Consider the following 14,526-nt stretch of genomic DNA (forward strand, 5'->3'; position numbering starts at 1 on the left):
TGTAGACCAGGAACTGGCGATAATTCACTTGTCAAACACAACCAACGTTGCCTACACAATGGTGCAGCCTGGAGCTAAATTCAGATCCATGACTCCAAGACGCACCACTAGTATACCTTTCTTAAATCTCGAGCAATTGCATACAGGAAACAAGGCCTTTATTTATTAACTGTACAGTAAAACGGTGCCTTCCAGTCTCCCGTCATCTAATTTCAAGCACACACTCTGGGGTGTACTGTGTATGGGATTCAATTTATGCATGTGCCCTTCTGACATCGGGACACACTGTACACTCCATCCCGATCCATAATCATCTCTTTCAAGCATGTGATGGAGATGATGGGGACCTTCTCTGAGTGGTGAACACAGCAGGTCACAGAAGGCCACCACAGAGTGGGCAGGCTGGTGGAGGAGAGAGGAAGGGGGGACGGATGATCAGGAAATTATCATTCTAAATATGTATTATACATTTCCTGTACAAGAGGAAGAGCCCAACGCCATTGCATTATGCAGACTGGGGGTTGCAAATCACAGCTGCAGGATAACAGTTTATTAAGCACAAACAAATAATTGCAACCGACTCTGTGGTGCTCTTCAGACATGTATCACATTGGAGACATTTCTGCCACAGAACAGATGTTAACTTGCCTCGAAACACATTAAGATGAAGGCTTGTGACACTGCATCATGTAATCTGTGCTCAGGTTTGACAAACATGACTGAATGCCACCTGAGACTGTGGTTCATTCCTTTTCAGCATGACTTCTCAAAGGCTTAAATCAAGGGGAAAGCATAAAAAATCAAGCTGCATAACAAAATAGCCCCTCAGGGATCATTGAACAAGTACCATTTTTTCCAGCCACAAAATGCAAAATACATCAAATCCTCACAGTACCTGAACATCGATTCGTACTGAAATGTGGCCAAATTCTGCTTGCCCATCTGTTTGTGTGCGATGTCCTTTAAGACAGACATCTCATTTCTTATGTCAACAATTGATGATGATTTCCCTGCCATTCGCTCCAGCCCTGCAGCTGTTGGTGCCGAAGCCCCTGGGTCTGTTGATCATCTGCCTGGTATGATATTGTTGACTCAGCGATCAGCCAGCTTGCTGTTTGACATTATTCAGGACCTGCCCCGAGGCTAACCTCAACTGCACACATGAGGTGTTTCTCTCAGGATTCCTTCTTCCCTGGTCAAGTTTACCTTTTCCACCAAAAAAACATACTAACCTGCACTCTACACTGCTTAATTGAGAACCTTCCCTAAATGTTTTTATTTTAAATTTGTATGTGTTGTACACCTGTAAGAAAACAAATGTTGTGATTCTGTCAAGGCATATCCAAACATCATTATTTTTTTTGATTGCAACTGATATAAAAAATGTAAAAACAACTAGGCAGTGTGTAGTACATACTGCTGACAAGTAGTTTATGTGATCAAATACTTCTCCTTTCCTTGATGATGTGACTGTGACTCTGCTTTTTTCTCTCCCTGACTGTTGTCTGCTGTAGACCCACTTAACAGGAGATCAGACATTGAAAATTAAAGTATTGATCAATTCCACAGATAAACTAATTAGAGTCAATTAGCTAATTTAAAATAAACCATTACTGTCATACAATTACATCTAAATAAATTGTAATGTCATTTTTTTTTAAATTAAATTAGCTAAATCCAAATATTTTCAAATTATTTTCTACTTGGTGCTCCTCTGAGATTCCCCTTTTAATTCAAAAATGGTTGTGGGGTTGTAATGCACTTATGAAGCACATTGAATAACTGAATTGAATGAATTGCCGTTTTTTTAATCTGGAAAGGGAACCAACTTTTCAGTTTAACAAAGCAGAAGTACTCTGGCTGATAACAAAGGCATTGACTAAGGTGCATTTATTAGATTCAAGACCTGTGATAAATAGTGTACCTGTCATGCAGAATAAGGTAAAGCGATATGTTAAGGGGTGTTAACGATAGGCCTGTGGAAATACAGGACTGTAGTAATTAATTATAATTTGAGGTGCAACCCATAGTTTTCCATACAGTAATCACTGAGCCCCATGTGTGCATGCTCCTGAACTCCTTTGTAATAAAGAAACTTCTCTGTGCCAGTGTGTATTTTAGGTTATTTCCAGTCTCCTGCTTCTCTTCTCAACCATGAAAGCTCAGCCCAAAGGGGCTTGTTTCAATATTTATACCATCAAATACACAATTAATTAGGCTTTACCACACTTTTATGTCTGACAGCAATTTATTAGCCACAACTGCATCGGTCTGACAGACTGTGCCCCTTTACCCAAGATGTCTTTATGTATCTTTCCCTCCCTCAATCATGACACAAACTGCTGTCCCGAGTTGCCACTGGTTGATGCTCTAACGGTGACTTTGCTGAGCACAGGCTTACTGCATCAATCAGGAACAAACAGGTGATATGAATACTGGAAATTGCTGGTTTTAACGGATTAGAAAACAGGTAGGTACTTTTCCACCTCTAGGTAACTTCATTCACATGAATACGATCACTCTTTGATCATGACAGTCAAACACACTGCCCTGGGTAACTGTCAGCTTCTGTTTATGCAGCCTGTTAACCCTTTACATTTCAATTATTTATTAATCAGGGAACAATTATCAGGAATCCTTGCTGTGACCCATGCGGTGTGGGCATTTCTTCCGTGAAGGTGCTAAAAAATTGAATACAAAATAATAATGAATAAACCAAAAGCAATGCAGTCTTTAATTTGCTGCATGAAACATTCTGCTTCCACCACAGAACGCCGTGTGGAGAGAGAGACCTTGTGTGATGCTGTCGGTCCACTGGGGCGACTTTGAAATACTTCCCCACAGCCCTGCCATAAGAGAACATGATACAATTACAAAATCTACCATGGCCTGGCATGGACTAAGATATTTAGAGATTCCTGGTTCAAGACCTGGTTGTGCCACTGACTCACTGTGCATTTCTCTCAGTAACTGGATGATACCAAAATTCAACTGTTTCTCTGCTAATCTCTGTTTCATAATGATTCAGTATCATTATTATTATTAAGATTATTATTATTATGAAGACCAGAAATACAGGACAATTAATTGATGTTGGGGGTTACTATTTTAGTAGGGCACAGCTCTGTGTAAATGGGAGTATGTGAATTGCTTAGCTGACTGAATGATTAATTTCATGCCGAACACTGTGACCCCGAGCAGCAGCTGCATACAGTGTCCCCCGCTACAGCCCACGCTGTTTTCAAGCACCTCTATAGCAAAACGCCAAGCATGCCCTGCAGCTTGAAAGGTTTAGGGATTATGTTTTTAATCACTGAACATTTAGCGATGCATTTATTTATTTATTTTCCCCCCACAGGCGCATGCTTTGAAAATGCTTTCAGTGGCTTCTACCTTGAATTATTGTAATCATGAGTCCTTTTTGATTGTGAAGAACTGAAACTCTATGTCTACAAAGTAACTCAAATATGACCGTGATGAATCACTGGAGCAACTTGGATCTCCCTGGCAGAGCAGAAATTCTAGTACATAAGGAGAATCATGCACTGGGTAATGTAGAAGTCAAAATTGCTCTCGCCCTAATCCCAACTACCCAGTGCCTAAAACTAACACCTACCTTTATACCCAAACATTCCCATGTAAAAAGTGTCAGTTTGTGGTGCTGTCCATCACAAAGGTGAACTTAAATGCCTCCTTCATTTAGCTACAAGTTACAAGCAAAAGGCACTCACGGACAGCAGTTACGAGTTATTGCCGAGCAACGATTTTCTTTTAGACTTGCTTTATTTAAAACATTTCTCACATCCACCCCCAGTGACAGATCATGTGCCTTGCCGACCTGTCCTCCCCTGTCATGTTGTCTGGATGGCGTATGCTAGCTGTTTTCCTGTGAAAGTTATTTTTTACCGAGATTAGCAACTGCTGCTAAAAAAAGATTTCCCACCACCAGACCAAATGAAGTGACAGACCCCGAGAAGGAACAAGATTTCATTGTTTCTTCTCCCTGATATGATCTATCTATCTATTTATTGATTGATTTACTCCATTGAACAAGCTTCCTATCTTGCACAGAAGCAGTTAATTAAATACGAATATTACTCTTTTTGTGTGTGTGTGTGGTGGCAGGGGTTATAAGGTTTCACGCCTGATGCCAATCGGTTCTATTTCTGAAGGAAACGTTATTACGCTTCATCACAGCCACTGCCACAATAGCTATCACTGTTTGCCATATCCCTGGGATAAGCATGAACACTAATGATAATTGTACCAGATAAACGTAGCACGCTGATATGAGAAATGGTTTCGATTCGGGAAAATTAAAGCCACAAAAAAATAATAAAGCAAATTAAAGCACATCGCAGCTTGAAATCATTTGATAAAAAAACCTAAAAGATTCCAACCTTGATTTCTTTGATCTCCTCTGGCCACTGTTAGTATTTTTGTCTCCACAGTGCACTGGGTCTTTTACAAAAGAGGAGTGGTATTTAGATCAGCCCAAGACTGAATAAAAAGCCTGCACTGATCAATGGAAAACACACCCTGTGGCCTCCCTTTTTGGTGCACAGCATTGATGGACTCTTGCCTTCATCCAATATTTTGAATAATCTAGTACTTCGTACTGGAATTGCACATATCAAAGGCCATATTTCACCTGGAATCACAATTTAAACAAAGTGTTTCCTTTTATATTCAGGATGTTGCACATGTAAAAGGAGCCCAACAGAGGGTTGTTTCTTTCCTGCAGCAATCTTATATATCTAATTCGGCTTTTACCGTCTCACTATTGCTCTTCAGCAGTCTTGTCAGCAGTGTTTTTTAACACCGTTCTTAAAGTAGAAATTCACATTGATAGCCTATTTAAATTGAGTGGAAGAGGAATACATACCTAAACTTTCAATTTTCATTTCTCACAATCCCATTTGGGAACTTAGAGCAGTGGATGACAAGTGAAGGCTTAAAATGTTACAGTGGGACATCTAATAATCTTCAAAATGATATGGTTCCTTGGATGGAGAGTATTTGAATTAAATATCAATTAGGATGAAGAATTAAAGAATTCGAATGAATGTGAAGGGACTCTGGGAAATCTGGTGAGATGTTTGAATTTACTTTCATATTTAGAATAGAAACTTTGCAAATGTTCTCACCAAGCTCTTTAGCATCTTTTAATGTTGAATATCTATACAGTGAAGACACTGAAAATTACAGACCCAGAATATTACTTCCTGTAGAGAGCACAGCACAATTTGCCATGTCTAAAACTGTTAATTATCTGAACTGTGCTGAACTGTGTCCTTGAAAGGAAATGTTGCAGTCCAAAGATCAGGCCATGTAGTGCTGGCAACATCCTCTGTGAACCATATATTTATTTCTTATATGAAACTGTGGCAAAAATACACCTTTTAATAATGTTGATATTTTAGTACAGCTAAAATCAAAAGTATCGGATTTAATGCGTAATAAAAAATCTCCCTGTATTCTACTGAGAGCCACATTTCCCCTAAATTGCCTCGTTTGAATTGGTCTGTTATTTAAATTAGTAGAAGAATGAAAATCTATGGTGGAAAGTGGCAACACCATGGTAACAGGAGAAAATCACCCACTAAATGACTGACTGACTTGCAAAATTGTGAAAATGCAGTAGAATACAGGAAACCCCATATGAAACCCAATCTTGGGAAATCTGTAAAGGAATTTTCCAATTTCCTGGTGGTTTACAATGCGTTTACTCTGCTTTGCACGGTGTCGGTCAGTTTATATTGCAGTATAACTCTCCATTCTTTAATGTGATTTTACTGAGCTTTACTACAGTTTTTACTAGACGTAATTTTCCCAACAAATTATGAACGTTTACCAAGTTCAATCAATTTCAGGTCTGTATGATTAAAGCATTTGAAAGAATTTTGGAGATCATGCCTAACTGTCCGAGTCCGGAGGAATGAACTGAACCCTCATATTTATTAATTGCACGGCTCTCATCATGCTGGGACTTCAATGATGTAATGTACTGTAATGTATACTGAAACATTTTAATAAGACAGTTACCATGTGCACTGCAGAAAAGTAGAACAGCTGTAACACTGCATCACATTGTTTGTTTGTTTGTTTGTTTGTTTCGTTTTTGTAACTCCTGGTGAAATATGATGGTTTCAGCACGTTGCAAGTAAACTTAATCTGTAACTGGGATTTAAAAAAAAAAATCCAAAAGAAAAAAGGCTTCATAATAAAACCTGTTCTTCCAGTCATTTATTTTCTTGAGCAGTTCTCTATATAGCAAGCTTCACAGCGCCCCAGTTCTATTTGTTTTCTAAAATACATCTGCTGAATTGGCTGATTTGCTTTGCCCTAGAGGTCTACGAAAGGGATCCTATAAACAATGCAGCTGTCTTGTTTGTATTAACCACTTATTGACAACAGCATTGCAATACAAAGATCACGGCTACCGAGGCATCTACAATTTGACCTGTAATACCATAGATGTGTCCACTTGGCAGTTGATTGAAATTAAGAAGAAAATGTACATTGTAAATCCAAAAAACAACAAGGTGTAAGGGGCACTATGTCCATAATGAATACAATGTTTTTTTTTATTAGTGCGAGGTCTATAAAACCTGCAGGTCATCGAAAAGCAAGACTTCTCCCATATCACTTGCTTTCTTTACTCTGTCCCTTGATTATACTGCCATGTCTATCTCTCTCAGCATCACCTCTACAGAATGTCTTCCATCTTCAGACAGCTAACTCACAACTGCTGTTAAAGCTGCTCAACGAAATATCAACTCAGTTCTCTCTCTCTGAGCATACTCCCGATCATGCCTCAGGGGTCAATGCCAGAGGATTTCCCAAGAATTAGATCATCCACAACTGTCATGTGCATGGTATTGTGTATTGTATTACTCAATTCAGAAGTAAGACACAATAGGAAGCCTATTACTTAGACATCCTACAGAGTTCTATTCAAATGTGACAAAGTGCAGACAGTATTCAGCTGGAACTACTGCAATGTATTATTGCTAATCAACTAAATACACCCGCTTCACCGTGGGATTTTTAATGAAATACATAGAAAGGTGTGAAGAAGATACTTCTTAGAAAATAATCAAGTGGTTATTGATCTTCTTAGAAAAGCATCAAGTGGATATTCATTTTTCCAGAGTGTATAAAATTAGAATGACATGTTGCACAACTATTACATCACACAGGTTGGAGGAAGAGGTGACATTGAAGTGTTACCATGTTAGATTCCTACCTTTCCCTACAGCAGAAACATAAATAATAAATATCCTTACTGAAAGACAATTTACATTCACACTTTATAGACTAATTTTCAATCTCCTGAAAAAAAGATAAAAAATACATGAAAAGCAAAAATACTTACCAAGACCTAAACACGATACTCTAAGTCCTGATTTCCCCAGGTTCCTGTAGGAAAGGAAGAATCCAATTAAAAATAAATCAAAATTACTGGCCTTAAGTGCAGAACTAGCCGGCTACAAGATTCAAAGCACACAGCAATGGTTCCTAACTACTGCTTGAAGTGAAACTGAGGCATAAAAGTGTGGAAAAATCAATGGTGATATAAATTATTTTTGGTTAAAATAGGTTTTCTTTTCACTTAGATTCAATTAAAATAAGTAAAGAAAATAAGTTTTTATAAACTATTCCCCACCAACCGTTTGCATTAAAAGCTAGACACTTATAATTTATGGTTTGTGAGTCATCTAAAGCAATTAATCATGTCACTTTTAAGAATTTGTGACAGAATTGAAATGGAAGGAAGGTGATATGTCACAATAAAACACTGACAATGTTGAAGAAAGAAAGTCTGATCTGTTTGCAGTTCCCAGCAGTAGCCTGAAAATCATAAAATCTGGTATCTGTGATAGATCGAACAAATCTCTTCTTTTGAATTAATGGGTAAATAACACTGTCAACTGTCAACTGTGTTGTTTATGGTAATTGGCATTCTGTACAGTGAAGAATGCTTTTCCAAACCTGTAAAAAACAGATTGCTCTTTTATGGCTATTGTAAATTCATGTGAATCCAAGAAATCTGCTCAACAAAGAATTCACAGCTGCATTCAAAATGTTAAAACTTAGCATGTGCTGTGAAAGTATGTTGACTTAGGTCTAGATGAAATCAAAACCTACCCGGGAACTGGAAATGTCAAACTTGTGGTATAGTTAGATTTGGACTCTAATTCACAGTATCAGATTCAGTAGACATCCTTGCTAAATTGTCCAGCATCAGACCATATCCTCAAGATGAAAGCAATGAGACTGAAAGCAATCACTTTCCGTCATTCGAGAACCATTACTCCTGTATGCACTGATTCAATTATATCAAGTTATAAGATGCATGGGCTGCTATACTGTAATGTGTAGCTACATTGTACAGTAAATTGGAGATTAAGCTTCAGTTGTGGATTCCTACAGCAACACTTAGTGCTTAGCAAATAACCATTCTCTGGATAAAAGCATACATATAAAAGGTCTAATGGGAAAAATACTTGGCAATATATGAATAGCCTATATTTATCTTCACTCATGTCTCATGCACTCACACCCTGTTTTGTTCATGCCCTTTGTCATGGTGTCAGTTGCAAGCTGAGTTTTTAATGATTTATTAAATCTCAAGATGAAGCTGTCACATGTGTAAACCGTCACAAAGCAATTCAGTTCTGGAGCTTCCCTTTCCCCTTCAGACACAAACTGTCTTTCATGGTTCATCAGGAGTTTCAGATCTTAGCAAGGTATGGAAACAGTAAGAGAGCGTTGTCTTTTGGTATTGATTGACTTTTACCAAAACTAAAGTCTTTCTAGTTGAAATAAACCCCAGAGTAACACTATTTATAGTTCTTAAATCGAGGCCAAAAGTTGCACTCGGCTCAGATTTTCAGAAGAAGAAAGATTCCTCCCTTCCTTCACCCGACAGTATTACTCTCCCTCATCTCATTCATACCCATCCCACACATAACAGCAAAGCAGGCAGTCTACTGAGACCAGCTGTGTTAATAAAAAATTAATTTGCTGAGATAAAAAATGCAAAACACAAGTTAGGATAAGAAATTGGTACGCAACATGCCCTCAACCCCATTTCAATATTCAAAATGTCTACTGTGCTGTCTACCACTCAAGTGAAAGCTTCCTTCTCTGTCATTCGACTATGATGCCGTACACGGTACAGTTTAAATCACCGTCTTCAGAATCTTCAGGCACTGGAACAAAGAGTCTTCAAGCCCCTGAAATGCATTCAGGTTAAGAACGATCTGACATGTAGAACCTAACCTGTCATTTTATTGCACGTCAAACCATTGAATTTTTCAAGTTGATTGATGTGTCTGACAGGTTTTTTTTTTACTCAACAGTTTAAGTCAATCAAACCGTTTCTGCAGACGTAATCCTAATGTCCTTCACGTACACACACAGCTGTGCCTTTCATCCCAAACACTGAGAAATTATAACAGGGAATGGAACCTGTACAAGGTGGCACACATATGACAATTTAAATCCACAACATATGACAAAATCTCTCTCTCGCTTTTTTTTGATGCATTGACTTATGAACTCCAGGTCTTCCAGCTCAAAGAATCAGCAAAAAATTTGTTCTAAGATAAGTTTATTGATTAATCAATTCATAAAACCATTCCTTATGAAATTCCGTCCCTGCAATATTTCAGGTTTGAAGTTATCTTCCTTGATAAAGTAACTACACATTGTTAAATTGCAGATTGCAAACTTTATAGGTGAATGGTGTTTGGGGGATAGAAACTATAATGCAAACCAAACATATTTTCAGGGTATTTTGTGGGACATCATGTGACCCACTCTAGAAGACAGGCCACATAAATAGTAGCAATTCTCAAAGGCAACATTTGCAGAAAAGCTTGACAGAAACAGAAGCAGGTGGTAAACATGTCTACAGGGTGTTAGCTACACTCAAATAGTTTTACAAAAATGTGATGTTTTAGTATTCACCATATCCTCTTAAGGCCTGGCTTACAATCTCTCTGCCACAGTGATTCATAATCGCAGTGTATTAGTGGGTTTGTCAGTCAGACATTTGAAAGAAAAGACTCTGGTTAAGTATAAAACAAGTAGAGAATAACTCTATCTTTGTCTTATACTTGCTTCATTTAGGGGAAAAAAAACATCATTTTGACACACTCACTTCTAGGAAGGTTTATGTTCCTCACCAGATGACTTCAAAAAGAAAAAGAAGAAAAAACTAATCCTAATCTTTCTGTCACTCTCCTTGACAGTCTAATCTTTTCTTTTTCTCTTCTTTTTTTACAGGAAATATTGTGTGCAGTGCAAAACACATAGAATAATAATGTTCAAATAGCTGCAGTCTTATCAAACTGAAAACCAGGCTCTGATCAAAACCCATGATTTTGTGGTATGTTAGTTTAGGGCAAGTGCAAAGAGAATTGCCTAAAAACCTGGAAGGGTGAGAATTCCCAAAATAGAACATTAATTTACACGGCACCAGGTCAGAGTAGCTCTAGTTCTAGGAATTTCCTTCTCACTGTTATATGAATTATGAGTTTGCAAAATAAGGTGTTGGTTGTAAAAAAGACCTGACTGGCATCCTTTGATGAACTCCTTTCAATGGGATAATAAGGAAATGGTGCGGAACAATTCTTTGCACCTATAAAAATACAAACATCAGACCAACATCTGGTCTGGCCTCTTCTGAAAAAATTCTCAATGCATCTAAACCTTGTCATTTGCAAACCATAAGGAAGATGGTTTTCACATTTCTAAATAGGCCTACCTTTCATTAATTGTCTTATTACAATTTTTAAAACAAAGCCTTTATTCAATGTCTATGGTAGTCGTAGCAGCTACCTGCTATATTCAAACAACCGTTGGAAAACTACATAATTAGCTCATACCTGGGACTTCACTGAATCATGTCCGCACTTGTTATCTCTTTGAACTCGCATGTAGGCTTATGCTTTGGATTTTATATAAACTGTACATCTGCACTTTTGTAATTTTTAAATTGTACTTTGTATTAATCCTTAATTTGAATTTTGTATGGAATTGTATTACTGCACTTTTTTAATGCTTGTATAAACTGTAAATCAGTCTGTCAATCAATCAATACAAAATAATGCACGGGATAAGAAAATATAGCTTTTTGTTGTTGTTTGTAATTGAAAATTCACCTGCAACATTACAGCACACAAGCCAAATAATGATGGCTTGATGGATTGTAATGGCCTACATTTTACTTCATTTACCTGGTTTCAAAATGTCAAAACAAATCTTCTTCAAGGTTACATACACTCACCTAAAGGATTATTAGGAACACCATACTAATACTGTGTTTGACCCCCTTTCGCCTTCAGAACTGCCTTAATTGTACGTGGCATTGATTCAACAAGGTGCTGAAAGCATTCTTTAGAAATGTTGGCCCATATTGATAGGATAGCATCTTGCAGTTGATGGAGATTTGTGGGATGCACATCCAGGGCACGAAGCTCCCGTTCCACCACATCCCAAAGATGCTCTATTGGGTTGAGATCTGGTGACTGTAGGGGCCAGTTTAGTACAGTGAACTCATTGTCATGTTCAAGAAACCAATTTGAAATGATTCGACCTTTGTGACATGGTGCATTATCCTGCTGGAAGTAGCCATCAGAGGATGGGTACATGGTGGTCATAAAGGGATGGACATGGTCAGAAACAATGCTCAGGTAGGCCGTGGCATTTAAACGATGCCCAATTGGCACTAAGGGGCCTAAAGTGTGCCAAGAAAACATCCCCCACACCATTACACCACCACCACCAGCCTGCACAGTGGTAACAAGACATGATGGATCCATGTTCTCATTCTGTTTACGCCAAATTCTGACTCTACCATCTGAATGTCTCAACAGAAATCGAGACTCATCAGACCAGGCAACATTTTTCCAGTCTTCAACTGTCCAATTTTGGTGAGCTTGTGCAAATTGTAGCCTCTTTTTCCTATTTGTAGTGGAGATGAGTGGTACCCGGTGGGGTCCTCTGCTGTTGTAGCCCATCCGCCTCAAGGTTGTACGTGTTGTGGCTTCACAAATGCTTTGCTGCATACCTCGGTTGTAACGAGTGGTTATTTCAGTCAAAGTTGCTCTTCTATCAGCTTGAATCAGTCGGCCCATTCTCCTCTGACCTCTAGCATCAACAAGGCATTTTCGCCCACAGGACTGCCGCATACTGGATGTTTTTCCCTTTTCACACCATTCTTTGTAAACCCTAGAAATGGTTGTGCGTGAAAATCCCAGTAACTGAGCAGATTGTGAAATACTCAGACCGGCCCGTCTGGCACCAACAATCATGCCACGCTCAAAATTGCTTAAATCACCTTTCTTTCCCATTCAGACATTCAGTTTGGAGTTCAGGAGATTGTCTTGACCAGGACCACACCCCTAAATGCATTGAAGCAACTGCCATGTGATTGGTTGGTTAGATAATTGCATTAATGAGAAATTGAACAGGTGTTCCTAATAATCCTTTAGGTGAGTGTATATATATATAAAAATGTTAAAAGTGTTCATATGAGGTCACGGTTACTGTTGATAATTTTTAATCAGTATTTGCAGAAAAATCCATTTTGTTTAACATTGCTGGCAAGCCCGAGTTTCACTAGAGGGCAACAATTATGTATTCTGAAAAAATGATCCTGATTGTCAAGAAAAACATTATCTTTGTTAATGAAACTGACATCAATAGCAAACTGTAGTCATAGACTGTGTGACTGTGGTATATTCTATTTTTATCATTTTACATGATGGGGTTCTCGGACAACAGAACACGTCGCACTCCCTTCATTCAGGCGCAGCTTTTACCCGTCTTTAGAAAGACTATAGGTGGCACTCTGAACCAAACCACAGACAGAAGGGAATTGGAAGCAGGCTTTGACAGACATGGGACCACACACAGGGATGGGTGAACTGTGCAGAGCTCCGGACCCCTTCCCTGGTGGTGATGTGGCGGAGGTGCAGGAGATGAACGCCCTGGTAGCTCACTCCGTGGTGGACCAGTGGACCGTTGGCTGCAGCAACGGCGGAGGAAATTCCCCTTAGCTCTGGTTATGGGAGGCGGTGAAAAAAAACACATTGCTTTTTACATCGCTTTTTACATAAGAAAAACAATTACTTACGATGAGACTATGTTCAAAAGTATCTGTTTTTCCCAGTGGCATCGTCCATCGTCATAATTTGATGCTTCATGCTCTCTGACAACCATGATCTTTATGTTTCATCATAACGTTGTTTTCATCCCTTTTTCAATCTGTTTTTTTTTCACATATTCACTGCCATTTTAAGTGAATTTATTTATGGAAGTAGGGCTATTCAGCTATTCATCATTCCACGTCATTTACCAACAGCCTTGACATGAATCAAAGCATATTCTGCAAATAAAGGACGGGCTGTATTGTTTTATTTTGTATTTATTTTTTAAAAAATAACTTGTTTCATATCGGGCCAATATTTACCTAATGCAATAAAGAAGCTGAAGGAAATTTACATTGAAATAATCCTAATGTATTATTTCAAGCTCAGACAGGACATCGGTACCACGGCTGGGACTTGGTTCCTTACACGTGTGCAGCATTGTGAAAACTAGTAAGAAAAAAACACAAGTTTTTTGGTCACAAGACAAAATGACAAGGAATTCCAGTATTGAAAAATCCTGCACAAACACTTACACCTTAAAATCATCACCAACGTCTCTGGATAATCATTACGTACATTTCCCCAATGAAACTTAAAAACGTGTTCTGTTCTATATCCTACTTACTTTGTAGTGAACAGTATTGTATGTATTACAAAACAATAAAGCCAACAGAGCTGGGGGAAAAAGAATAAAAGTGTTTATATTAATACACTGCCTTAAAATCACACCATTTAAAAATGATATACTATTTCTGCTAAATATAACTGGGTTGCCCTATATCATTGCTATTAACCTGCTTCATATAAAAATAATGTAAAAAGTCCCTATAGACAGCAGTGTCAGTTATGCTGGCATATATTGTGAAGTCTCAGTGAGAGCTTGGGGATATATAGTTTGAGCCTACTATTCAAGATGTTTGGTCTTCGCTCAGTGCATACCACGGCAGAAATATTTTACAAACTATAACACTATATACTCAAGATAAGATGAAAATGAACATCATCATGGGAACAGAACAACCATATGATGAATACATCACAGACGGCTGAGCTTACTATAGGGGAGAAGAGTACTGAATGATTTTCTGCACTACAAAGCAAAGAGACCAACCCAAGCCTGTGTTTATATTCAGCAGCTTTCTCTATTTCAGCCTGCATAATAAAGTATATTTTTAATTGATTTAAAAAAATATATATTTAAAATCCTGCTCAGAGAGAGGTATCCAAAACACAGCATTTATACCAGTATTGCTGAAAAGAAACCTCATCAAAATATTGAAGACGATTTAAAAGCCTTTTTGCTGCATAAGATTATCCTAATAAACAAATAGGAATATTAAATTCTGCTTTTAACATATCG

The 14,526-nt window shown here is 38.1% G+C and overlaps 1 protein-coding gene across 4 annotated transcripts in view; it reads right to left on the reverse strand.

The window, feature by feature from the left end:
• kcnab1a (potassium voltage-gated channel subfamily A regulatory beta subunit 1a) overlaps positions 1-14,526 on the reverse strand; it is a 94,418-nt gene that overhangs the window by 21,048 nt on the left and 58,844 nt on the right. For all 4 annotated transcript variants that reach the window (XM_066709452.1, XM_066709449.1, XM_066709450.1 and 1 more), the window contains one exon: positions 7,379-7,422. In XM_066709452.1, the coding sequence (XP_066565549.1) occupies positions 7,379-7,422 (44 nt within the window). The remainder of the gene's footprint in view (positions 1-7,378; positions 7,423-14,526) is intronic.

The sequence above is a fragment of the Amia ocellicauda genome, chromosome 7 (genome assembly GCF_036373705.1).
Source record: "Amia ocellicauda isolate fAmiCal2 chromosome 7, fAmiCal2.hap1, whole genome shotgun sequence".
Classification (NCBI taxonomy): Eukaryota; Metazoa; Chordata; class Actinopteri; order Amiiformes; family Amiidae; genus Amia; species Amia ocellicauda.